General features: G+C 42.7%; 1 protein-coding gene and 1 non-coding gene across 4 annotated transcripts; one reads left to right on the top strand and one right to left on the bottom strand.

The window, feature by feature from the left end:
- Window positions 1–444: 444 nt before the first annotated feature.
- NDP (norrin cystine knot growth factor NDP) lies at window positions 445–27,033 on the bottom strand. Of its 3 annotated transcripts, none has more exons than XM_070366060.1 (4): window positions 26,686–27,033; window positions 13,147–13,265; window positions 11,424–11,804; window positions 445–1,719 (listed from the first exon to the last, which is right to left on the bottom strand). In XM_070366060.1, the coding sequence occupies exons 3-4, from the start codon at window positions 11,595–11,597 to the stop codon at window positions 1,492–1,494; spliced, it is 402 nt and encodes a 133-aa protein (XP_070222161.1). In that variant the 5' UTR covers window positions 11,598–11,804; window positions 13,147–13,265; window positions 26,686–27,033; the 3' UTR covers window positions 445–1,491. The 3 variants fall into 3 exon arrangements, with proteins under 3 accessions (XP_070222161.1, XP_014332408.1, XP_005891581.1); XM_014476922.2 differs by having other exon boundaries at window positions 13,147–13,225; XM_005891519.2 differs by lacking the exon at window positions 13,147–13,265.
- TRNAG-CCC (transfer RNA glycine (anticodon CCC)) lies at window positions 20,360–20,432 on the top strand. Its single transcript has one exon. It is a non-coding gene; the product is annotated as a tRNA-Gly (tRNA).
- Window positions 27,034–27,587: the final 554 nt, after the last annotated feature.

Raw genomic sequence — 27,587 nt, 5'->3', positions numbered from 1 at the left:
TGCCAGCCTGGGTTAGTGTTGAGATGCTTAAAGTGGACACAGCACTATGCCAGCACCATGAGTATTCTTGCAATGCTCCTAAGTACCATTGGCCCTGGATCAATGGGCACAGAATGGCACAGAAACCATTGTCTGTGAACCATTTGTTCTCCTTCTGGTTCTTCAGACTTCATTTATGGATACTTATTTTCTTCTGAGAATAGTGCCTAAGAGATGCACCAGATTTTGTGCCCATTTGGTAAGCTAGATTCTGAGACTAAAAGCCACATGTCATAAGCCCCCACTACCCTAGTACATTGATTTTCAAACAAATGTCCCCATCCAGTATCTTCTGAAACCTTATCTCCCTCTATTTCTGGATCCCCCTCACACACCATAGGGGATACATCCTAGTAGTTGAGTAGGAAAAAACAATCCTTACACCATCAAGATTTTGAAGATACTGTCTTTTTATTTCAAAACATGGGAATAACTCCAATTTTGAGCCTCAAGGACCAAAATCTATTTGAACCAAATATTAAGAAGATGAGCCAGGCCACCATTTTTGGCAGCAAGAGTCCCATGGACAAGTGGATATGAGAGAATGACGCCCATGACATGGCTAAAGCTATAGCACACCCACAAAGATATTTGTACTTGGTTGTCTAATTTGCATGCATGAGTATAGAGCATTTTCCATGCCACTAGTACATATATGCCTTTTTCAAAGTCAGTGCAGGATCCATATTTGTGCAGGTCTTTAAAAGTCTGCTCTCTTACTATACGTTACCATAATTTATCTGAGAGAGCTTCAAATTGACAAATTCTTTATGCCACTTTTACTTTCCCAAAGTCACTTCTGAATAATAATGATGGCTATCAGAGTTCCAGCATCACATAGGAGAATCTGCTTGTTAGTGATTTTAACATCAGTTAGCTGGCTGTGAATGAACCTGGCTAAACATATCCATATGCTTGGTGCCTGGAATTTGAAATTGGTAATATTTAGCAGCAAGGGCAACCTTAGACCCAGTCACATGACTTAAAAAAAAAAAAAGCCAGAGGATGTCCCAGAAAGAATTCAGCTTTCCTGCTTTCCAAAGCAAATGCTTCCGTCATCAATACTAAAACTGTGACAGCCTGATCCACTCTTGCCTGGGAGCCCACTTTTCCCACTAATGCTGAATGGTTGGAGCCTAGATGGCATTCAGCACTAAAGGGGGAAATGCCCGAATCTGAAAAGGAACCAAAAGAAATGGTACCAAGGAAAGGAGATGGGAATGGAAAACAAGTTCCCAGAGTATCTCTGTCAACAAGCATGTAGACTCTTTATTACTAGAATATGCAGAATCCCGTGGGAATTGCTACATACATACATACATACATACATATATATATATATATTTTTTTCTTTTGCCTTAACTCTTCCCTTGCCAGTCCTTCCCTGGCTGGTTGAACTGCCTCAGCAAGGGGGAGGGTCTGTCCCATCCAGAAGCCACTCAATAGCAGGACTCAGGAGCTGCACTCCTCACAGTGACAGGAGAGGATGTACCGGTAGGTGGCCGTGAGTCGCATGCCCCCTGAGCAGCGCAGCCGCAGTGCCTTCAGCTTGGACGTCTGGGGCCGGCAGCAGTGACAGGAGGAGCGGAAGGGCTGCTTGAGGACAGTGCTGAAGGAGACCAAGGGCTCAGACCGTGACGCCTGGCTGCAGTGTCCCTCACACCGGGCCAGGAGTACCATCTGGGGAGAGAAAAGAAGTGGTTACCTCAGGTGCGTGCGTGCTAAGTTGTTTCCATCATGTCAGACTTTTTGTGACTCTATGGACTGTAGCCCGCCAGGCTCCTCTGTCCATGGGATTCTCCAGGCAAGAATACTAGAGTGGATTGCCATGCCCTCCTCCAGGAGATCTTCCGGACCCAGGGATCAAACCTACATCTCTTATGTCTCCTGCATTGGCAGGCGGGTTCTTTACTACTAGTGCCACCTGGGAAGCCCAGTTACCCACGGGGAAGCCAAAACCTTAGCCAAGTTCCAAAGCATCCTTTAAAAGGCCCTAACACTCCTGGCTGGATGAGTTCCTGCTGGAAGAGACCAGTGTAAAAATATTTACACACCTACTTTTAAGTCCACAGTTTAGCACTCTTATTGTTATGGCTTTAAAAGTTATAACACAAGATCTTTACATTAAGGACTGGGGGAAAAGATTCATTCAAAACAAAGCCTGATATATACATGCTTTTTGCTTCATTTTAAATACATTAATTTTTTAAAGTTCCTCATTTTTTTTTTCATCTGGTGGTAAAAGGCTAGTGCAACTTTTCATCAAAATAAAGTTTGCCACAGACATAAATGAATTTTCCCAATTGAAACTGGCCTTTCAGCTGCTATTCAATGAAATTTCCCAACCTAAGTGAAAAAGAATCTGTATCTGTCATTATACACGAAAATATGAAGTATGATAGCATCACCCGTGGTTGTTGTTCAGTTGCTAAGTCATGTCCGACTCTGTGAGACCCCGTGGACTGCAGCACGCCAGGCCTCCCTGTCCCTCACTGTCTCCCAGGGTTTGCCCAGGTTCATGTCCATTGAATCGGTGATGCTATCCAACCATCTCTACATTGCTGCAAATTTGCTTCTAAAATGTCAACACTCAGGCCCCATCTCAGGCCAAGTGAATTTATATCCTCTGGAGTTGAGCCCAGACTTTCATGGTTTTCTAAGCTCTTTAGGTGATTCTGAAGGTGCGCTGGGGATTTAGTACCACCGGACACAGCCCACCACCATGATGTGCAAATGAAAACCAAAGAATAAAAGAAATTTTTACTGACAGGTGGTAGTTTACCATTGGCTCCATGCCAGTTCCATCAGTCTCAAAATGTAGAACGTCATTCCAAACTGCAATCGGGGGTAAATAAAGAATGACTACAGAAAAAGAAAAGAAATTTGCTATCTACAGGAAATTACTAAAGAGAAAAAATATGGTTTCTGAAGAAGAAAAAGAGAATAACCTAATGATGCTTAGGAAGAACTATTCGGGGCACTACAACTTGAAACAAGAGAGTGAAATAGAAATGGGATGTTTTGAGACCTGGAATCACACTTCTGGGCATATATGTTGAAGAAGACTAAGATTATGTGCAATTGCATTTTCAGAGTCGTTTAAGGCAAATATTAGGATGCATTCATTCTGACCATCTCCATTTCCAAAGGTAGGCTAGGGCGATAATAAAGCTTAGGTTTAAGTAGCAGAGGCTGTGTGTTCTTTGTGAAAGTGAAACTGTTAGTCACTCAGTTGTGTCTGACTCTTTGTGACTCCATGGACTGTAGCCCACCAGGCTTCTCTCCATGGAATTCCCTAGGCAAGAATACTGGAGTGGGTTGCCATGCCCTTCTCCAAGGGATCTTCCCTACCCAGGGATCGAACCTGGGTCTCCCACATTGCAGGCAGATTCTTTACCACTTGAGCTACCTGGGAAGATTCTTTATAGGGGCTCTTAATGTGTCTTTAGTAAACAGACCCTTTAAGAATCTGATGCAAGCTACCAAAGTTTTCCAGCAAACAATGGATATAAGCACAAACCTTATATTTTGCATACAGATTAAAAGGATGGAGCAGAGACTCATTTATGTGTACCATACATAAATGGTATCCTGGGAGTGGTAGTCATAGTGAGAGAAGGGTGGGTAGCTTGATTCATTAAGCTATGGAACATTATATATTGGGGCACAGAAGGTGGTGGAAACCTGAGATTATTGGTCTGTTTATGTGGGAGGGTCTTGCTTGGTGAATTTCACATTAAGTGATGGAAAAAAAGTTGCCCTATACTTCCAGAACCCACAAGAACATAAAAAGTGGAACTATTCAAATAAAAGATTAAACAGTCCATAAATATGCATGAAACTGTTTGACATTTATCTCATGGTATTTTAAGAATTAGCAATTATTATTGAAAACTTACCAGCTATTATCATCTCTAATATCATCCTATAGGACAGAATTTAATGCCCAAGAATTAAAAGAAGTAAATGGCCTACCCATCTTTCCAAAAGGCAAAGATGACTTCTGGTAATTAGAACTCATTAACATCAATATCTGAAAAGATGCTGGGTGAATTCAATAATCTCTTAGCAACCAACAAGAGAATATGAGACTAGCAGGGCTTGGTGAAGGATACGTTGGACTAGACCTACTGATTTATTTTCTCTGAAAGGTCACAGAGGCAGGGAAAAAATGGCAGCTGTAAGTCATTTTGATTGTATTAAAGGTTTGATTCTACCCTGCCTGCTCTTCATATTGACAGGGAAAGCAGACATGATCTGAAACTGGTTTTGAGAGACTATGCCACAAGTCTATATCACACATGCCAGTTATTGGTGCCCGCACCATCCATCTAATGAGAGAAAAAGTTCAAGGTCTTCCCAGTCTCTTCTTACCCTTGATAGTACATGGAAATAGTTCCTTCACATCTCACTTTGGAGTAATGTTAAAATTGCTCATCTCTAATGTGGATCATCTATTAGGCAGATGAATAGTTCTTCAAAGGATCACCTCTACAAATGGAGTCTTTCTAGATTCAGTTTCAGTCTGGATAGATAGAGCTAAGCTGTGGCAGCAGACTTCATTCAGAAGGGCAAAGACATATGGTGTGTCATATCCAAATAAGACATGGAGATGTAAGAGAGGCGGGTTCCATCCCTGGATCAGGAAATGGCAATTGGCTCCAGTTTTTTTGACTGGAAAATCCCATGGACAGAAGAACCCATGGGGTCTCAAGGAATTGGACACTACTGAGCATGCACACACCACCTATGATGGAAGCTAACATTTATCGAATTTCATTTAATTCTCATAACAATCTTCTGTGAAAGATACTATTATTATCTGTGTCATTATTACAGATGAGGAGACTGGGGCTTTAGAGAGTTTAAATAAATTCCCCAGACTCACCTATCTGGTAAAAGGCAGAGCTGAAATCAAATCCAGGTCTGTTTAAAACCAAAGCCCTAGTCTAAGGCACTGTAATATCATGCCTCCTAATATTAAGATGCTTTCCTGAGGCATGAGCCAACTCACCCCTTACTGTTATCTACTTTGACCTGCCTACGATATGGAGTCCTAACCATATAACGAGTCTGACCCTTTTCTTATGTATGGGCTTCTTGGGACCCATCATCACTATCTCTAAACTTAAGCACAGCTGGATCTTCTAAGAGCGATGGCAGTCCTAAATAATATCTCCTCCACTGTCAAGTCTCTTGCCCAACTCCATTCCCCAGTGATTGAAAGACTCCCACAACCTCCAAGCAATTCACTGGATGATACCACACACCCTCTAACTGGTCACCAATCCATCCTTCAGTTCAATAGAACTTTGACACCTTCAAGCATCAGTTTACCTGCCAAAACACATTGGCCCCCAGCTTATGCTCAAGCACATTCCTCATACACGGGTGACCTGGCTGTATTTTATTAATTCCTCTGCATTTTGCAGTGCACTTAACTACTCTTAATGGAGACCATACACACTGCTCCATTATCAAATCAAGAAATGAACATTTTTGGACAAAGAACCCACATGGAGCTGCACCCCTACAGGAGTGGGTTCAATAGGTGGTTATTGCTCATACAAACTTCTATTGATTTTTCACAGCTTGCACTGGAGAGGGGAGGGGGAATGTGTGTGTGTGTGTGTGTGTGTGTGACAGATACATAGTATCTGCTTTTGATCAGGTTCAATTTTTGCTATTTTATGGCTTGATGCTAGGAAGTTAGGCAACTTCTCCAGCAGCCTCATTGTATCTCCCCAACCTTGGAATTGCTTGGCTCTGGCTGGATGTGAAATCTAGTTCTTTTTAACATAAACATAGCTGCCGGGTTCAGAGTATTTGCTCAAGGATAGACTTTTTTCATTTTCTAATCTGATTTCCATGTGCTGAGGCTAAGAGCAACAGAAGGTCCTTGGGTAGTAATAAAAGAATAATAATGATGATGATATATAACATGTATTGAGCATTTACTAGGCTCCAGGCACTGTGCCAAGCCCTTCACAGGCAACTTAATACTTAACAACCACTTCAAAAGGTAAACTCTCCCCACTTTACAAATTAAGAAATTCAAAGGCAGAGGATAAGTTATCTGCCTGAAGTCACACAGCTGTACAATGGAGGGCCAAGTTTCTGAACCAAGACCCCACGATTCCTGAGCTCTCTCTCCTAACTGTGATGCTATACTGTCAGGGCATAAAAGTCAGCCTTTCAAGCTCTCAAGTTTCTAGCATAAGATGCTAGTTGGTCATAAACAAGTTCAGGCTACATTGTGAGGGTTGTAGCCAGCTGTGATTCCTGGGGCCAGCCCAAGGATTGCAGCCAGATACCTCAGGCTCCCACTCTCTCTGGTGACCTACCACAGTTCTTAGATAGTTATGTCTTTTGCTGCAATACACAAGCGTCTTCCAAGAGGGAGAAAACCCAAACACAGATGGTTTTCATCACCCCTGTTGAAAGACTCACCCTCTCCAAAGCCACTTTCTTTTCCTGTCATGTGGAGACCCCATGAATTCCTGGTGCAGGTCATGGGCTCCATCACTATCAGAATAAAGACCCACCTGTTCCATCCTTCACTATCAGAATAGGGTTTTGGCTATTTTAGCTCAATCGATTGAGAAAAAATTCTTGCGTTTTCTTAGCAGTGAACATCCCTTATTCCATGGCACCCCTTGAAGCACCCCGCTTTCTCCTCAGGAACGTGACTCACCTCTGCTTCTCCCCTTCCTCACCTCACCAACATCATTGATAAATGACTGTTTAGCTCATCTCCAGAGACCCAGGTCAACCTCTGAGGGGTCCGTGTCAGGCTTAGGGCATCCACAAAATGGCACCCAGGGGGAGGAAGTAGTTGTGGGTGGTGGGGTGAGCTCTCATAGGGTGGGTGGAAACTTGGTGGATTCCAGCTAGAACCTGGTCCCTTTACTCCGGTTACAACTCGAACTGACATGAAGAGACTTCTGCACACCGAATGCTTCCCTTTCCTCTCTCCCCGCTTTACTTGTAAGCATGATGAGGGCAAAAATGTAGCCTGTGTTTTCTTTTAACTTTTGTGCCTCAACTACCCACCACAGTATAAATTTGTTCCTTTTTAAAAAAAAAATCAAGTCATATCCGTCCAGTAGGCAATTGTGTTATAAACTCAATATCCCCGATTCCCCTCATTTCTCCATGAGCTTCATGGGCAGCACTAGGAAATGGCTCGGGGATCCTAATCGCCCCTTCTCAACCTTGAGGCTCAGCCTGGGCATCACAGGTCCCCTTTCCTTAGGGAATTTCCCCAGGCTTTGTCCCCTGAATCCTCCTCCTCCTTCTCCTTTGGCCGCTGCCTCCTTGCTCCTGTGGCCCTTCAGAGTTCACACAACCATACGCCCTTCTTCCCCACTCCTGGCTTGGTGCCGCCATCTCCTGTTCCTCACCCAGCTCAGACTTCACAGCCCTGTCCTGTGGACTCGCTTTCCCAGCCTTGATTCCTGAACACCTCTCCTTGGCCTGAATCCAGAACACACCCTTCCAAGCCCTCCTTCCTCCACTCACCTGAGAAGGGAGGTCAGACGGCTCGATCTGTTCCCTTTTGACTTGGATCCTCCCTTTCAGCACCCAGTACAGTGGCTTACATTTACTTAGCCCCTCTGTGCACTTCCCCACCCCCACCAGGTCTCTGTGTTTAACAAGAACTGCGGTGAGCTTCATTTTCCTAATCCTTTAAGGCTGTAGGAGATCCCAATACTTATTGAGGTTTCAGTGGTGACTGAAATAGAAGAGTGAGTCTAAACACCTGTCCAGTTTAAAACTTCATCAAGATCACACTATCATTTATTAATGTCTATTAGATGCCAGATATTAAGCTGGATGCGTTACAAATATTACCACCAATACCCAGACCCATACCTTTTGGAAGACAGCATTAGCTTCACATAGGAAGAAACTGAGGCACCGAAGAATGTTTTCACTTGCCCCTAAGTCACCCTTAGTGGATGTGAAGCTGGAATTTTACAAACTGGGGAACTGGAATTTAAAACCAGGTCTCTCTCACTTCAAAGCTTGGGATGCCTCAGTTCCCTTGAAGATTCCCCAGATAACTCATTTCCACTAACCTCTGACCCCTTACTTGTTTGCTCTACCACCTTTACTAAAAATTCCAGGGAAGACTGGCAATGAAGCTGCCACTCCCTGAATCTTTTGCACCAAATCCTAGAAGGTGTTGCTGAAAGTCAGCAGGCACATAGTAACCTGTGGCCACACTGACCTCCTTCGTGGACCACGGTGGCTGGTCCTTTCTGCTTGACTCTGTCAGCCCTTTCCAAAATTGCTAGAAGATAGGAGACAGGCCCCCAGGGCTGACCAGCTGCAAGTTCAGAGTGAGGGGAAACAGTCTCATGGAAGGGTCCCAGAAAAGCCTTCCCTACTATTTTTATTTTTCTACACATATTGTTGAGTGTAAATCATCATTTTCAGCAGACCAGAAGTTGAGCCTAGACTTCTAAATACCAGCTCCCATTTGCAGCAACATGGATGGATCTAGAGATTACCATACCAAGTGAAGTGAATCAGAAAGAGAAAGACAAATACCATATGATATCATTTATATGTGGAATCTAAAATACGGTATCAATCAGCTTATCTACAAAATAGAAACAGACTCAGACATAGAGAACAAATTTGTGATGGCCAAGGGGCAGAAGGGGTGGGGAGAGAAAGAATGGGAGTTTGGCATTAGCAGAGGCAAACTATTATATATAGAACGGATAAACAACAAGGTCCTACTGTATAGCATAGGGAACTATATTCAATATCCTGTGACAAACCATAATGGAAAAGAATATGAACAAGAATATATATATATACACACATATATATATCTATATGTATGTGAAACTGAGTCACTTTTCTGTACAGAGGAAATTAACACAGCAATGTAAATCAGCTATACTTCAATAATTTTTTTAAAATAATAAAAAATAAATAGTGGCTCTTACATTCTATTTGCATATCTCCAAAATAGGAAGAGCCAGATGAAAGACGAATGAATTGAATGAAAGATGAATTGATAGATGAACACTCCAAGGCAGACATTGCCAATCCTGAGCTAACTGACATTGACCAATCTACTTAATACTTCTTTCAGGTTTCAGCTTTCCTTACTTGTAAAATAGGGATGATAAAGCCTTCCATCATAGGTTTGTCAGCAATGATTATATCATAGAGTATGAGGTGCCTGACACATTTTAAAATTTTAAGCAAATGCTCTTTCTTCCTTGAGCATGCGTCAAAAAGCTCCCCTTTATCTGTCTTCCAAAGACCAGACACCAGATAAACTAGCCTGAGTCTGTGAGAATTAAGATTTATAGAACATCTCAAAATGAAAAGCAATTTTTATTCCTGAATACATAGAGAAAATTTAATCCAGAGAAGGTCTGGGTAGTTGAGATTCTGCCAGGCATATTTTATGGCCAAGGAAGCAAGGTTTATAATTGCAAGCACCATTTACATAAAACTATTGCTATATTAGGGATAGTTTGTTATGTTTGAAAACAGATTGTTCCCATGAAATTACAAACATTTTTCTACAATCACGATTTTGCGCTATTTATCATGGTATTCTGGAAGAAACAGAGGTGACCAAAGGTGGACTAAAGTCTGTTTCTAGGATTCATGCTCAAGCACCATGAGTTTGTTGGGTTCGAGTTAAGGCTATCTCTCCTTTGACCTTTCTTTAACTAATGTGATAATTGCTAAGCCGCTCCATCATCATTTCATCAAATCTCAGCTTGTTCTTTAGTTTTTAGAAATGTTTCAATTTTCCTGTTCTTTCCTATCATCAAGTGAACGCTTTCTTGGAAATAATTTTATTTCCTTTCTTTTTAACTTATTTTTGGCCTCATCTTGCAGCATGTGGGATATTTTAGTGCCCCCCCACCAGGAATCGAACCTGTGCCCCTTGCAGTCAGAGTGCAGAGTCTTAACCACTGGACCATCAAGGAAGTCCCTGACTTTTTTTTTTTCTTTTTTAAAAAGAATCATGATTATAGAGGACAACTCAGTAGAGGGAGAAATCATCCATGGAATAAGAAACACGAAGTACTAGTGCTCTCTGTAGGGGGAGTGGAGGAGAAATTAGTAATTGCTCTAGTCTATCTCACCTCAGGCCTACAGCTTCTCAGCAATCACAGCTGTGAGAACATGTCCTGATTGTTTTTTCTTAATTTGTTTTATAATCTTTCCTAAGAAGGAATTGCAGGCTTGCAAAATTTCAAGTTTATCTAGTTACTGCTTTTTTTTTTTTTAGTTCAACAAGTACAAATAAGAAGTTTTGGTTAAAGTGAGTTAATCCAAATTCTGATCTCCCTAAACTAAAACAAGCCATCATCACTGAGCTATACTCAGAAATGCTATGGAAATTTTAACAGGAGACAGAAGTCGTAATGTTTTTAAATGGAGAGAAGAGCCATTAATTTATATGGTCTCAATTTTAGTGGTTGATATTACCAAAACTTCTTAATTATACTGGTAATTAAAAAAATGCATGCCATATGAGAATATTTAAGTGGTTTTAGTCTCAGGGTTGGAAATGAAAATCTCTGAGGTTGAGCTAAACAAATTCTTATTTACCAAATGTGGGCAAATTTCATTCATGTGACTGGGAGCAGTGACAGTCGTGAGAAGTCTCCTTCTGAGTCTATTTTTCCCTACTGTGTGCCTCCCTTCTGGGTGGTCCACGTGGCTGGCCACTCTTGGTGACGTTTAAGCATGGTATTACTTCATACGCTCCATCTCAACACTGAGACGTCATTTTTGCCTGTGCAAAAAATATATATATAACCTGCACCAAACAAGAATGACTTGTATAATCAAGATAAAATAATAACTTATCAAAAGGCCATTTTTCTTTTGAATTCATTTTCACATAAACACGGCAGTAAGAGAAAGGCATGGACCAGGAAACTATTTGAAGAGCCCACCAAGAAGTATGTTCCAATGCACAATCATATTGCTTGTATTCCCTTCCTCTTCATTGCTGGTGGAGATAGAAGGAATTATGAAAACATGTAGACACCATTTTTCTTTCTTGAACAAGGATACCACTGCTCATCAATTTCACAGCCAAAGATAAAACATACCCCTCCCACCTTGAGCCTAGCATCAACTTTATTGTGGAAGCTTTCAGCCTTTCTTATTGACTTTGAGCAGTCTGAATAGAATGAAGGTAGCTAGGTATGTACATGGTCAGTTAGGCAGCTTTATTGACAACAGTTGAAAGCATGGTGGGAAACCCTAAAAGCGTGATTCTGTGGCAGTCCCTACGGGTCAGCCATATAGTTCCCCATCTCTTGTTATAAGAATAGGCCTTCTCTCCTGTTTCTGGGAGTAAGGATATCTCACAGAGATCTTGGTCTTACCTTGGAGCTACACTTGTATAGCGGGTGACTGATAGAATCAACATAGTGGTGCCTCATGCAGCGTCGAGGATCCGAGTCCATCATGAATGAGCTCTCTGTTTTGCTGTCTGTATCTCCCATTAGCGCCAGCAGGGAGAGCATAGAAAAGGATGCAGCTAGTACATGATTTCTCATTGTTGTAAGGGAAAACTTCTCAAGAAGAACAGCAGAGGGAGGCAGAGGACTAAAAATTGGAAATGCCTTCACCTCCTAGGCTCCAGTTCCTTTCAAAGAAAGGGCAGGATCTGGTTGGAGCTTTCTGCTTGTCATTGTCCTTTGTATGCCGGAGTTTCGTCTTACTCTTTGCACTCGCGGTCCATCATCACTGTATCTGCTGCACAACTGGAATGAAAGCAGAAATTATTTTCCCCAGAAACATTTATCCAGAAAAACTAATGGAACCCTGGAGGTATTGAGTAGAATTTTTTCCATGTCATTTATGAGTTGAAAATATTGGTTTCTAGAGTGTCATTCTCATAAGCTGTCAGCCATTTCGTACCGCTTCCCCCATAGCTTATGGTATATATTTAAAATCATTTAAAGGTGGACATAATGGTTTAATGAAAGTACATGTTGACTCTGATCGCTGGAGTCCATGTTACAAGTAACAAGGATAGTTTGAACCCATAGTCAAGATTAACCATGTGGTTCTGGCCTTAGCATAACTCAGTTGGGTGGTCTCATTCTTACTCCTGGCTGGTGGGGGCAAGAGGGTCTATTTAGTGTCTCAGTAAGCTTTGATGTCCATGTCAGCTTCCAGGGCTTGAGAGGAGGCAGGTCAGCAGTAACAAACACAGGGCATGTCCCACGGGAAAGAAGCACATTTTCCATGTCCACGTCTAACCCACCCATCCACCTAGTTTTCCACTTCTGCACTCTGGGCTCATCCTGTTTTTGTGTGAAACTCCGTGCCACCCAGCATCAATGATAAGCTGCATCGGAAATACACATTATGCTAACCGCTCTCCAGTGTGGTTAAGGCAACACATGTATAGTTGCCAACAGACTCACACATTTCTGAAGAGCCTTTGTAGCCCAAGCACATGGTATAATTTGAAAAAGTAAGTGGTTGTTGGAGCAGAGACTTGTCATTAAAGTGGGATCATGCCATACCTGAAATTTGCCTCGTTTTTTTAAAGCATATACCTCTTGAACAAAGGACTCAGGTCCATAGTCAGCTCAAATCACTTCAGTAACCCCAACCCAAGGCATGGCCAGCGTTATCACACCAGAAGACAGAGAGCATCAAAAATATTTTCAACCATTTAGGAAAATTGGAGGACTTGACATTACATCAAAAACAAAAGGAACATAATAATTAAAGCTTCAGAGAAGCTTTCAAAGGTATTTCAGATAAAAGTTTGAATATTTTGCTTCATAGTACAACATTTTTTTAAGCTTCCTACTCACGGTCTGAATAAACATGGCAAAGTATTGATAAGATGAAGTTCTAGTCCATATAAGTTGGTTACTCTTGCTCTAACAGAGTGGCCCCAGACTCCCTTAACCTCAGTTTAGCTGTCTTGCGAGTGTGGGACAGTGGAATCCCAGGTGGAAAAAGGTATGTAACACAGTGCTCTTTCAGAGTTGAGCATCCCTGGCAATGGCAAAACTTGAGTATGTGTGTTTCAGAGAAGCCCTGTAAATTGCAGGAAGGGTAGGAAACAGTAATGAGGGGACTCACCTGGATTCTAGCACTGCCATTCATTAGCTGGGGATCATGTACAGGATCATTTGAACTGTTTCAGCCCCGGTTTCCTCATCTGTAGGGGAGTTGGGGAAAAATGGCATCTGCAGCTCCCTCTTGATCAAAAATGCCAACATTTTAGATACTTACGGATTCATTTACCCCCATCTTCATATGTAGAGAATAATCCTAAAGTTCAAGACACCATATTTGCATGCAACTTTGCACCACTTTCCTTTATGTGCATGCTAATGGTAACATCTCACTAAAATTGATCAAACCTGAACCTGAAGCTCCAAATCAGCAAAAGATGCAGAAGAGCATTTTTGCTTTCTTTTCAGCTGCATATTCTAGATTTTCCTCTGCATGTTACACTGAAAGTCAGCAAGACTTCAGCTCAAAGAGCCAGAGCTTTCTTCAGTTCCATGTCAAGAGGCTGAGGTATTACTGACCATTTCCTGAGTTTCAGTATATTTTCCCAAGTGGTTATCTGTCTCTTTGAAGCCTTAATTAGTCTCAGAAAGAGAATTTATTGGACTTCTCCTTTCACCACTCTGGTCTACAGGTATTTCCCCCAGGAATCAATGGCAAGGGGATGAAGGGGAAAAGCAGACATTCCAGTCCTGGCCTTCCCTTTCCACTGCCAACTTCTTTTCAGAGCCATGGCCAGGAGATATGGTTAAATGAGCAAAGCAAATGAAAGAAAAGCATGCATAGCATGATGGTAAAAACAAGCGACGACATCGACAACAAAATCCTATAAAAGTGTGTGTATGTATGGTGGTATGTGTTGGCATTTACATTTATTCCACAGAAAATGAAATATAACAGGCCCTTAAATATAGAAGATGGCCCTTAAATATGTAAGTCCCTCACTTATATAAGAGAAATGAAAATTAAAGATACTTTGTTCAACCAGTCAGATTTATAAAAATCCCAAAGTCTAATTATGTACTCTGTTGGCAAGGCTATGGGAAAACAAGCTTATTTTGGAGACAGTACAGTAAAAATTGGTACAAATTCTATAGAAGCCAATTTGGCAATATTTATTAAGCCAAAAATGTATATAATTTAGACCAGCAATTTCACTTTGGAGAACTCTCCTACAAGTGAGATCACACAAGCATATGGTTATTCACTACAGCATTGGTTGTCATAGCATAAAACTGGAAACAGCACAAAATTTCCATTAGCAGGGGGCTGGTTAAATATATTATACAACATTCATACAATCAAATAATATGTACCTCCATAAAGAGGAACGCAGAAACTCTACTGATCTGTGTTAAAACAAAGAGGGATAAGAATATATATTTATGTTACTTTGTATTTACATAGAGAAGCTCTGAAAGGATACTCAAGAAACTATACAGTTAGTTATGTGTGGGAGTTGGAGGACAGGCCTGGGAAAAAGACTTTTTGCTATATATCTTTTTTTAAATTCGTAGACGTCTGAACTTGCAAATGTATTACCTATCCAGAATTTCATTAAAAAAATAATACTTTCTCTTTTCAAATCAAATCTTGGCTTAGAAATAGTAATGAAGTTAATGGATGTTTGATGTTTGTGTCACTTAGAGTGTTTTAATAATATTAAATTTTTGTTCCTTAGAAGTATGGGAAGACATGTTGGTCTCAGTCAAATCGTTTTCCCCGTGGACCAGTTTGTTCTTATGCACTACTGCCACCTAGTAGTAATATTCTGAATTGCAAGCACAGTTAAATTTTTTTTTTCCCAAAAGATGAATAAAATAATTTTGTAAGCAAATGTTATGACGTTTATACTGATAAAGAGCTAGTTAATGTCATACAAAATGTAACTCTATTATTTGATTTTCCCTTTAAAGATAATAAGCTGAGCCGAAAAGTAGTAATAAAGATAAAGTGTAAAAGAATGACAGAAAAAATATTGTTTCACCATTAATAAGAAATAGATGTTTTCATTTCAACACTCTCATAAAGCATGATACTTTTTGTTCAGTTGTTATATTAAACTCTGACGTGAGAATGCAAGCAACAGTGTAAATATGCCACAGAACTCACAGAACCCTTGGAGCGTGAAAGTCTAATCCTTGCAACAGAACGCTGGGATTTTTGCCTCGTGCTCAAATTGAATGAACTAACACTACTGTGTTGAAGAAAAAGTAAGCAGAATGCTCAAGAAAAGATTAAGCCAAGTTGCCTTAACATTGTGTTGGTCTGGATGTGCACAGGTGATGGTGTACAGAGTGCCCTGGGAAGCACTCGCAAAGAGGAAAATCAGGAATGAAGGAGATTTACATCACTCTAGATGAGATCCCCCTTTGATGGCAGCCTAGGAGTATCTATGTCTGTCTTGTAGGAGCTTCCGTTATTTTTCTCAAAATTAAATTAATTCTAACTTGCTTTAATTTTATTAAAGCCATTTAGCATGAAAATCAAATGCTGCCAATGAACACTTAGAACCTCAGCCCAGCCAGTGATGGATTAAGTGAGAAAGTGACTGTCTCATTGAACTCGGTAGACCTGGGTTGCTCAGTGCTCCGGATACAGTCTCTGAGACATGAACTTGGCCGATATACAGAGCCCACATTCTAATAGCTTCAATGTGGAGCCTCTGCCGGCAGGAGAGGCACGTAGGCTGGCGTGCCCGACTTTGGAGCTACCCTCCAAATGATACCAGTGGAAAAGAACAACTGGTGCCCAGATTTCCCCACCTGTCACCCTCAGCGAAATAATATAGCAGAGCTTACAGTGGGCCCAGCCTCCTGGGTGAGAGATGGTGTTGTAGCCACAGATCAACTCACTCTTGGGCTGACCTTCTCCCTGGCAAAGGATAAAGTGCTGGTTTCACACAAGTTATTCCAGCAATCGGCTAAGACAAGTGACATGTGCCAAGTGGCCTTATTCTTGCCCTGCTTGCCAGACAAGGGAGGGCGGTACTCAGCATCCATATTTCCCCCCTGGACTGTTTTTCAATATAATACATGCAGGTTTTACCTCCTGAAGCTTATTTCTACAAATACATATTTAACACATATTCACACTGAACAGCTACTATGAGTCTCCTTTTGCTCTAGCAGATGAGACTTAAGGGTCAGGAAGAAAAATAGGTCCTATTCTAGTTCCTTCTTCCAGCTCACTGCATCCACAAGCAAAGAGTCTTGGCCTGTTGTCTTTCTGGGTAATCTTTTCGGACATGCCGATGAACTCGCTTAACATCTAATTCATATGCAACATCCATTGCATCATTCCTAAGAAGATCAAGTTAAGCAGATGAAATCTAATGACTTTGGAATGACATCAGTGTGCCAGACTGAATTATTCGATGTTTACTATCATTTAAAACAATCATCTCAGGCATGAGTAAGGTAAAGATGGCAGAACATAGAGCCTCTCTCAAAGGAATTGCATACACACAAAATCAGAGTTTTAAAAGTGGAAGAAAGCTTGCCACTAGATAACACTTCACACTAGAATTAGAAAAACAAAAACTTAAAGTCTCATCAGAGAGTGTGAAGTGCTAAGTAGCCCCTTCCCAGGAACTCCAAGAATTCCAATTGGATCTAGTCAACGAGATGCCTTGGAGAATAAGTCAGATGCTCTTCCCAAGGCACTTAATTTATAAACTGTAAACAGCATGCTGGATTTTATAAAGCATCCCATGTGCTCAATGAATGGTTTTTTATATTATTCCTATCTGACAGCACATCAGTGGCAACAAAGAGGTCAAGCCTGGGCTCACCCAAAGGCAGCCCTCCAGCCTGCCCACCCCAGGTATCTTCAAGGAGGGGCAGCCCCAAGGTCAGTGGGGAGGGAGCAGCTCCTACCCCTGGCATCTCAAGTATGGTGTCTGTTCTACACTTAGAGGTAGCAGAGCATGGGAGGCAATGCTTGCCCCGACAGAGTCATCTTAGGAGAAAGATGACATCCTTGGGATTAAACAACAGCTCTCTAGTCTCGGAGAGCCTCTTTTCTCCCAGCCTGCATTACAAGGCATGCTCAGTCGCTCAGTCATGTCCAACTCTTTGTGACCCCTGCACCGCATCCCGCCATGCTCCTCTGTCCATCAGATTTCCCAGGCAAGAATACTGGAGTGGGTTGCCATTTCCTTCTCCTGGCAGACATGGCCAAACTCAGGGGTGATGGTGAGAAGAGATGGAAACAAGCAAAGAGATGGAACAAGCAAAAGGGAACAAGAAATAGAGCCCAAGAAGGAAGCAATAAATCAAAGGCTAGGATAAAGAGGGATGTGAAAAAGGAGGACTGGGAATAGAAGTAATTTCTGACCAACTGTCAAGTGGCGCCACCTGTGTGTGTGTCCTTGGATGGAATAGTTTTACTGTCTGGGCAGGACTGGTGTGGGAGGACTGGACCTAGAACCTGACTGAAACTTCAAATCCTGATTTTTCAGGAAATCCAGGGAAACCACTCACTGTGATCCAAACTCCCACCTATCTACAGTTTTCATTTCTTCCTCCCCAAACCTATTTCTAGCCTGTGTCCTGCAACCCGCTGTCTTACATTCATTTATCAGAAATATTAGATAACTATTCTACAACCTTCTGAAACTCAAAGGGCATTCTACTGTTGTCTGCTCTGGCAGAAGGAAGGCCATATTGAGGAGCTGAAAACTCTACCTACTTTCCTGTCACTGGCTGTGTGATCTTGAGCAAGTCAGTTGCCTTCTCTGGGACTCAGTTTTCTCATCCACAAAAAGAACAGATTGGTCTAGATATTTCTATGGTTCTATCTGTTTCTAACATTCTCTAACTCTATCCAAGCTTATCAGAGTATATGTTTGCTTTGGGGCTACATGGTCCCCAAAGAAATACTACAGAAAAAGTTCTTTTCTTACTCAAGAAGTTAATGATCACAGAAAAGTCCAAACAAGTTCTAATGTGGGGCCTAAGCCAAAATTTGAAAGTCAAACTATGAGAATTTGACACCTGATGAGGCCATATTGGTGCCCAGAAATAAAAATAGCCCTTAATAATCAGTTGACTTGGTGTTTGAATGTACTATGATTTATAAATTCATAACATGTTGTTAATAATAGGAAGCAGTTAATGAATATACTTAACCAGTTCTTATTTCTCTTAAAGCTGTCCTAAAATTTGAAGTGTTTCTTTCCAGTCTTCACCAAATGAGGAGAAGAGAAAGACTAATAGTAGTCAGTCATGGTAAAATTAAACTTCTTTCAATTGAGGATGTTGATGATACAGGCTGAGTTCAACCTTCTTGCACCTTTCCTGTGAATGACCCTTATTCCTAATGGATTGAGTCACAGATCTTCATGCCCTAGTGGGGCCATTTGTGATGCTCTGGTTCAGGATAGAAGAGGAAGACTGGTTAGAAGAACTTTCTTCTCTGCAAATGTGGTCAAGAGCAAGACACTCTGCTTGATAAAGCATCTATGGAAACATTGTGTTAGGGTTCCTGAAGCTCTAGGTTGGGCATTAGTTAGTGTTAGTCAGAGTCCTGTCCAGCTCTTTGCAACCTCATGGACTGTAGCCTGCCAGGCTCCTCTGTGCATAGGATTCTCCAGGCAAGAATACTGGAGTGGGTAGCCATTCCCTTCTCTAGGAGATCTTCCTCACCCAGCGATCAAACCCTGGTCTCCTGGATGGCAGGCAGATTCTTTTACCATCTGAGCCACCAGGGAAGCCCTTTTAGGCTGGGAGTTGGACTAAAAGAGTTGTCCGTTGGGTATGGGTTTTGGATTCTACACTGGGCTTCTGTAGGCTTCTATAGTTTCTATACAAAGACTCATTCTGAGTTCTTAACAGTTGACATAACTGACTTTTAGAGGACAAAGCTTGCATAAATTGGAAATGACCAAGTCTGATTACCCATGTGTCAAGAAGTAGGATATAGTTGAAGGCTTCTCCTCTGGAGGTTTGGATTATTTCTGTAAATCCACTCCACTAAAAGCTGTGACTGATATGTTGATGAGCTATCAGAAAATGTATAGGGGTGGCCTTTTTGCAGTGCTAGAAATCAACAATAGCCTAAACATGGAGCCCGCTTCCATTCTTTCATCAATAATAGGGAGAGAGGAAGCCACAAAAGAAGTAACATGAGAGATGGAGGAAGCATGATTTTTATGTTTCAAACCTTTCACTGCCCTTTCAGTGATTTCAGATAGCAAAATTCTACAAGGGGATGGTTTCCTTCATTTCACCCACTCTTTCCCAGGAAGGGGCTTTCACATGAGGACTGAGACATGCTCCACCACTTACCTTGCGTAAGACCCTTTGGAAGGAAAGCAGGGGAGTTCTGAGATACCCAGCACAGGGCACTCTGTCTCGTCAAAACGTGAATGTGCACTCTCCCTGTAGAAAAGAAAAGGTTCCCAGGTGTTCTGGGGACCCTCTGTGCTGACGTAATTTGATACTTGCTCTGCCACTGGACCACTGGCTGTGCTATGGCTTCAGGAGAAGAGGGATAACCAATGTTAGCTCAGGGTACAAGCTCCTGTTCACCCTGAAGCCAAATGAGTATGTTGGCGTTTCTTCAAAGTGTCCAGCAAAGCATTTCCAAAGCTGCATTTGCATCTCCTCACCCACAACAGTGTTCTGGAATGGTGGGTAGTGATCTCACCTAACAGCTGTAGAGCCCTTAGTTAGAAATTGGGCATAAACAATAGAGCAACTCAGTATTTCCACTCCCCATCCAGTTTGCCTTTTCTGCCTAGTGATGGGACTTGAATACTGAATCCCCTCCTGTGGCAATCTGGAAGCAACGCTTGCAGACAAAGATTCATGTCAAAGGGTCAAGGTTAAAGCCCAGGGAACTCTACTCAGTATTCTGTAATAAACTATATGAGAAAAGAATCTGAAAAAGAATACACACACACACACACATATGTGAAAATGAAAGTGTAGTCACTCAGTCGTGTCCAAATCTTTGGTACCCCATGGACTGTAGCCCGCCAGGCTCCTCTTCCATGGGATTCTCCAGGCAAGAATACTGGAGTGGGTAGCCATTTCCTTCTCCGGGGGATCTTTCTAACCCAGGGATCAAACCTGGGTCTCCTGCATTGCCAACAGATTCTTTACCATCTGAGCCACCAGGGAAGCCTGCCCCCACCACATCCACACATATAAGTAATTGACTTTGCTGTACACCTGAAACTAACACAACATTGTAAATCAACTATACTCCAATACCATTTTTTTCAAAGTGAAAAAAAAAAAGCCAATCACATAAAAATGTGTTTCCCAGGACTTCCCTGATGGTCCAGTGACTAAGACTCTGCACTCCCAATGCAGGGGGCCAGGGTTCAATCCCTGGTCAGGGAACTAGATCCCACATGCTGCAACTAAAGATCCTGCATGCCACAACTAAGACTCCTGTGCAGCCAAATCAATAAATATTAAAAATGCGTTTCCCTCTATTGCTAAGCGCTCTGAACTTACTGGCCTTTTGGTTTTCTGTTTGTATTTTGTGTGTAAAACACACACACTTTGGTTATGTCTCTTGATTGCCAGCCCCCATGTGACACTTCTATTCTGCTGCCTTTAGATTTCAAACTTCAAAAGAAAAATTCTAATTCTGAAAAGAAGTAATTTCCCGTAACTGGGAGGAAGTCACAGAAATGTATTAAGCCCTTAAATACTGCCTTGAGCTTTAAAGAAAAATTGACCTTGATTAAGAATTGAATTTCTTTGACTCGTCATATCCATATCAGGAATGTGTGTGCCTACATCATTTTACTTAGATTTAAGCAAGGAGAATTTTTTTTTCACCTGAAGTGTTGACTTCTTTTTCTAATGACAAGTAAAGAAGGCAACTTCAGAGTTCAAGTCCCTCTTCCTGGCAAGGAATAGGTGAAATTAAGGGAAGCTTCCCTTTCTGAAATTATGCTATTTGAAAATCTCCAGTAGCAGATTTTGAGCATCAAAAATAATCCTTTCTCCTTTTTTTTTTTTTTTACTTCTCCCGTGGCCTACTCTTTTCCTATCTTTATTCCTTATTGATGAAAGGATGGGAGGAGACTCCATCTTTAGGGCTATTGTTGGTGGGTGGCACCACAGAAGGGTCACCCCTGAGCATTTTCTGACAACTCATCAACTTTCTTGAATGTATTAACCTGTTGCCCTTTCATTTTTAAAGGATATGGCAATCAGTTGGATCACAGCTTAAAAGAAAAAGTTGGGATTGAGCCAGGCTTTGGAAGAGAGAACATGGTATGAAAAGATTCTTAGCTTTTGTAGAAAAAACAAAAAGAAAAACATATCTACTGGAAATCTTAAAGAACTGAGTTTAAAGCTATAGACCATGTTCATGTACAGATTTGGACATGAGGGAGAAATGCACTCTAATTGGATAAATTCCTGATTCTAAGCATGAGGGATATATTGCCTCCTAAAGCTACCCATTCTTTGCATTTCTGAATCAGCAGTCTTTCTAACAAGAAAGTAGTTGTCCCAGACTGTGAACCCCCATCCAGGGAGTTACATTCTAACGACTGAAAATGGCTCTGGTAAGGCAGGGGGTATGATTCTCAGCAGTATAGTCTCACCCACCAGACTCTGAGACCCTCTGATGAGACAGACAGGAAGGATGGATGGTACCAAGCAAATTATTGCCAGACACACAACAGAAAAGCTTTGCAGATGTGAGAGCAGCTTGCATCAGAAAGCATGCTATGGAACAATCTTCCTTAAAAACTCCAGTGTGTGGGTGTGTGAATTTGCCACATGCAACCTGCATGGCCAAGTCAGCACTCGCTGAAGTACCAGCTACTCCCACCCAGCTGCATATGCACTGGGCTTTCGGCAGGATTCCCCACCCTTTGTTTTTTTCCTGGATGCCAAAGTAGAAGTTTATGGTTGCTGATCTGAAGGGTGAGGAGCGGGTACTACCAGCTGGAATGTTGCCACTGGTAGGGGCAGACAGGAAAATAGGAAGGCTCTTAATGTCCTCCCAAAGAAAACCTTTGATGGACAAAAGAGTGGTTGTATTTTTACCCTCCCTCTTCACGCTGCCAGGCGTCTTTAAATAGATTCTCTAGCCTAGGGACTTGTATGGAATAATTCATATTAAAACCCAAGAAGTGGCAACAGAGGGGAGTTGGTTCTTTCTTCGCTTTCTTTTCTTTTCCTTCTTATTTTTTTTCCTTCTTGTCAAGCTAACAGGAAAAAAAAAAAAAGGCTCATTTTAATTCAGCTGTGTTCAATTTTTCCTTTTGGGCCTTTTAATGAACTTTAGCTAATTCGGAAAAGACTACCAAAGCCCCCAGGAAAAGAAAAGGAATAGGAAGCTGCGTTGTAGAGTGCTCCTTAATACCTTTTGGACCCGAGGACATTAGTAGCATCTTTTAAGGATGCTGCACCTAGAGGGTTACACAGGCTCTTAAATGGGATGTCTAATTGAGAAGTCCAGTCGTTCCATTTGCAGCTCATAAACTGATCTGTTGTTCCGCTGTTTAAAGACAGAAAAAGAGAAGAAGTCCTCCCCACCTCCCTAACCCCATGCATTTTTAGTTCGGCTCAACCCAGGAACCATTTCTCCCCTCTCTCTTTCACAAAACGGGTTTCCTAAAGACGTTCAGCCCTACACTAGCCAAATTAAAAGTCCTGTCTGTCCTTCTTTTTCCTTGGTAAGGCAAGGATGTGGGAAGGACAGAGCAAGGGGGCGGGTCCAGGTCCAAGGATCCAGGGAGCTTTGTTTCAAGTCACTTGTCTCTCTCCCTGAAACAGAGAATAACCACATTTCTCTTAATGTAGGCTGAAGTGCATTCAGGCGTTCCCATAGCACTCCCACCCCCGGCCCTTTGCTGGAGATGTGCGGGTCACTGTGATGGTATGCCGGTCCCTGCCAGCCCGGGTCACTCCAGCCCTTCTCTCAGAAGCCTAAAGGGCAGCCTGAGCCATGAGGCTGCTCCTCTCTGCGAATGGGCTCAGGCTCGGGGTGCTCCAAAAAGACCCCCGATCCCATCAGCCCGGCAGAGCTCCTGCCAAGAATGACATCCTGGGAATACTATGGATATGGGGAGACCTCATGGGCTGTTGGCCTCGGATGGGACAGGACCCAGGCTGTCTGCAAAACAGACTGAGCAAAAAGAGAGCTCACAATGGAAGGAGCTCAGGCGAGGGGAATAGGGGGCGGGGTGGGAGTGGTGGAGAGCAAAATGGAAGAAAAGCCACATGCCACCCAGGAAGATTCCAGGGAGGGCGGGAGGAGGTGGTGGAGGAAGGACTTGCAGGAAACTAGTACCCAGACATGGCACTGCCAGTCTAGCTGGATTCTTTTGTGAACTAGATTATGCGAAAGAAAGAGGGGAAATATATAGCCTGCCAGCTGTTCAAAGGCTTACAACCTTGCTTTTATTGTCCGGGTAAGTTGGTGAGGTGGGGCATCAGAGGAATTCCAAACATACCATCCCAGAGAAATTTTAATATGTTCCACAGTGTCATACACGAAGAGGAAATGACAGCTGATCACAGCCAGGGTAGGCTGCAGCAATCTGGGCCTTGGGGCTCACCCACCCTCCCATGGCCCAGCTTCCCTCCTCTCTCTGTCCTGCCACCTGCCGCCCCATCCCTCCTGCTCCCACTGGCTCAGCCAGGGGGCCTGGACAAAGTTGCCTTAGTTGACTGTCATGGGAAGAGGTGAGGATGAGCTTGAAGGCTGCTGGCCAAGAAGTTGAGGGCTGGCTAGGGTGAGTCAGCCCCCCTCCCCCCACAACCCCAGGGAGTCAGAGGCATCTTAATCCAACCACAGGGGATTATCTGCTGATAAGAAGCAAATCAAGGACTCTGGTGATGCTGCCTTCAGGGTTTCCCCCACCCCACCCCCAGTAACCTACTTGTGTCAGAAACAAAAGATCGGATTATTTGAAAGCAACATTGTTAGTGGCTCTGATGGAGACCTGGGTTTGGGCAAGGACTTCCAGCAACTTCTTCCCAGGGGCCTGTGGAATTTAGGCCAGGCCCAGAGGTCATTGGTTTCGATCCTGGGGGTGGGACAACTAAGTGGGGGGAGATACTGGCTACATCTTCCTCCGGGTGTGTTTCTAATTCAATGATTCATCAAGCAGCCCTGGTGTAAGCCACTGAGTAGGTGACTCATAGCTGTCCCTGATACAGACAGCACGTGGTCCTTTCCAAAGGGGGCTCAAGAGAGCAGAGAGAGGATAAACTGCCCTTTTGCCAGGCTTCTCCTAGCCAGGAGGGAAAGATCTGGGTTGTGCTAGCTGTGAGTGACGTGTCCCTGGGATCCGATGATAAAAGCCTAAGGGGAACCGCATTATCATAAATGGAAAGAAAACCGACTGATATACAACCATCATTTCTAGTAAATCTGGGTACCGGCAGATATGTGAAATGGTTCTTTCTAACAAGGAACTCATTGACCAGTTTGCCCACTGGCCAAGTCCATGTCAGTTACAAAATCTAACTGGAAATAGCATAGAGACTGAGAATTAGGGCATGAGACAGTGTCTCATTCACCTTTGCATCCATCAGGACTGGCATAACATTAAAAGAATAATGGCATGAATAATTAACCAATAAGAAAAATAGGCCTTGAATTGTAAGTTCTCAAAATACAGTAAAAATTGCCAGCCACAACTGGTGGCTATAATTTCAAGAAACTCACCACATTTTTCAAGGGCCGAGGAAAATAAATGAGTTGGAAATTGTTAAATGTATTGAAAAATGATTTATTTTCCCCTTGACAGTGTCATTGGGGCTTGAATTAAGATTGAAAACTCCACAGACGTGTTTCCATCTGTGGCTGTCAGCTGATGGTACATGGTCATCTAGAAGGCTTCAGCCAGCTCTCCTTCTACCTGAATCCAATGTACGCTAAAGTAAACAATGCAAAACATTGCGTTTTGTGCTCACTCACATATCGTGGTCTGAATAATAGTTTAAAAAATTGTTTTGATTTGGCTAAATGCTTTGTTAACAGCAGTAGTTTAAAATTGTATAGCAATAGAATCCATGGTATTTTCTCAGACTTTCTCGAATAAATAATGACTCTCTCAAAGCTGTAAATTAGCTCATTCAAAAGCCAGATTTTCATTCAACAATGCCTGTTCGCTTAGTTATTAGAGAAAATCACACGAGTTTCCCCAGAAAGCACGTTCCTGCTCTACGATAAAAATTGGCCACTCGGATGCTAAAGTTTACTTTCAGAAGCCAGATGGATGAGAAGAAAATAGGCAGATATTTGCATTTGATCTAAACACACAACTGAGAAGCATCTGGCAGTCCCCATGGTAGGTATTTGGTAGACCCCTATAGCCAACTCTGCATTTTAGGCATCTCTACGTTTGCAAATGCACCTGGCATTTAATTTAGGTGTTGAAGCAGTTTGCCAATGCCAGCTCCTTGTAATTAAAATACACTAGTATAAATGAAAAGAAACAATCTTCACAGCATTTGGATCTGCTATTCATGACAGTTTCCAAGCATAGAATGAGGGACTCCCCTCTTGCCAAAGAGTTTCCTTTCCTGCACCTGAATCTCAGCAGAGAAGGGAGGCTACCTTTTTTCAAGCAGGTTTATCTCAGCTCCTCCCTGACAATGAGCCTCAGTTACAGGGCGTTCAGAGTCATTAACATTCTGTACACAGTCAAACTTCCCGTCCCCCAAGAAAGAGTTATGCCCAGGCCTCCTACAGCCCAATTGTTCATTCAGAGAGAGAACTTGTATTCAGGAGCTTTGAAAGAACCCTCTGAATATTCCTCAGGTGTTTGTAGGAGTCATCCCTACATGTCCTGGTCCCCAGGCTGGTGGGAGCATCCTTTCCCGGTTACTTCTTGGGCAAGGTAGCATAAGTGGAGTTGTAGAGACAAGCTGATTTACTAAAAATAACCCTTTGCAATAAGGCCAAGGCAAACAACATGCATTTCCCCGGACTTTTTGCGGAATGCAAATCCTATAGTAAACCCATCCTCCTCTCTCCCTGGCGCTCCTGACCGCATCTATGGAAGTGAAGATCTTGCAAGTTGGGAGAAAGGTGCAAAGGAACAGGATTCCTGCAAAGCGTGACACAGAAAGGTAGAAATAAATGTTGCCTATTGTTTGAAGTCATTCTAAGCACTCCGGCAGAGCCCTGGCAGGAGATCAGCAGCATACATAAGTAGTAATAAAAGTAAACAGTGCGCTTTTAAACTCGCAGGCTTGCCCGCGTTCACAGTGCCCCATTGTAAGAGGGATGAGGGCGGCGGGGAAGATAACCGGGGCTTCAGGAATCCATGTCGGCGAGTAGCTGCTTCTCAGTCTCCTTTCACGGGGACAAATAGAAGAATCATTACAAAGTTCCATCTAACTACGCAGAGTCTGAAAATCCAATCCCTTTCAGTCCAACCAAAGGAGATTTTCCAGCCTCTCTTGGAGGCTCCCCTGCTCTGTCACTGACTTCAAAGACCCGTTCATTTACAAAACACAATGCTAGAGCTCTACAGATTAATGCAAATTCAATTAATGCAAATTTAAGTGGTATTTAAAGGTTGTCTCTTTGTCTGAGAGGAGGATGAAACGCTCGTTTTGGAAAGAAGTAATTTCCTAGGGAAGCCGTCAGCGCTGTTTTCCTGCTTACCTTGGGGGAAACGCAGGGCTCCTTTCTCCCCAGACTTTTCTGAGAGCTAGAAAGAGGTCGTGCTACTTCCAATTGCTTTTGTTCTTCTGTCCCTCTGTCACATGGCTTGCCTTTTATATTTGCAACACACAAAAGTTAGGACTGTTGTTTAAGCGACACAGGAGAGAGAGAGGGAGAGAGAGAGAGGGAGAGAGAGAGAGAGAGAGAATGTCAAATGGAAAAGAGCCATTGCAGTCATATATCAATCAGGCGTGCGGCCGCAGCAGCGCACTAGCAAATGGGAATGCCAGGGAAATGTGAGGCGCCCGGTATCGGGGACTCTCCGCCTCTGCCCACCGCTCGGCTCCCTTCCACCGAGCATCTTACGATGGGAACCGCATAGGACTAACAAGGGCAAGGAAGTCCCCACCCACCCCCTCACCCCCACTTCTTCTTCTTTTTTTGGTGTTTTGGAAATATTTAGTAAGGGGCTACATAATATTCGGGATTTAATTCTTTGGCAAGCATGCGGCTACCCTAAAGAGGTGACGTCCGCAAGAAAGACACAGAAATATAGAGTGGCACTCTGCTTAACGATTCAGCAGCTGACCAGGATGAAGTTGAAATTCTCAGAAAGAGAGGAGAAACATGGGAATCCGAACTCCTTCTCAGGAGATGCTGTGGTAGCAAGTGCAAAAGGCTGCCCTGTTTGTTCACGCTGTGGGTGGGTGGTGAGAGTTCTTCTTTTCTGAGTTGTTTATCCAGTAAATGATTTTTAGCAGCAGATCCATGATTAAATTCACAATAGTACTTAAATCAGCGCCTTCTCAGCGTCATTTGAATAAAACTCTAGATCTGATTTAGATACAATGTCAAAGTGGGAGTCCTTGACTCCTGGAGTTCTCTGAGGGTGAGAATAATAA

Source organism: Bos mutus, chromosome X (assembly GCF_027580195.1).
Source record: "Bos mutus isolate GX-2022 chromosome X, NWIPB_WYAK_1.1, whole genome shotgun sequence".
Classification (NCBI taxonomy): Eukaryota; Metazoa; Chordata; class Mammalia; order Artiodactyla; family Bovidae; genus Bos; species Bos mutus.
The sequence above is the reverse complement of the archived record's forward strand: the minus strand, read 5'-3'. Positions and strand labels throughout refer to the sequence as shown.

What these genes read in the sequence shown, in the direction of transcription:
- NDP (XM_070366060.1), bottom strand. Translation starts at nt 11,597, where the DNA reads ATGAGAAATCATGTACTAGCTGCATCCTTTTCTATGCTCTCCCTGCTG. An exon ending in TATACAAGTGTAGCTCCAAG is followed by an intron (nt 1,720 to 11,423) that starts GTAAGACCAAGA and finishes TTCTCTCCCCAG; the next exon opens with ATGGTACTCCTGGCCCGGTG.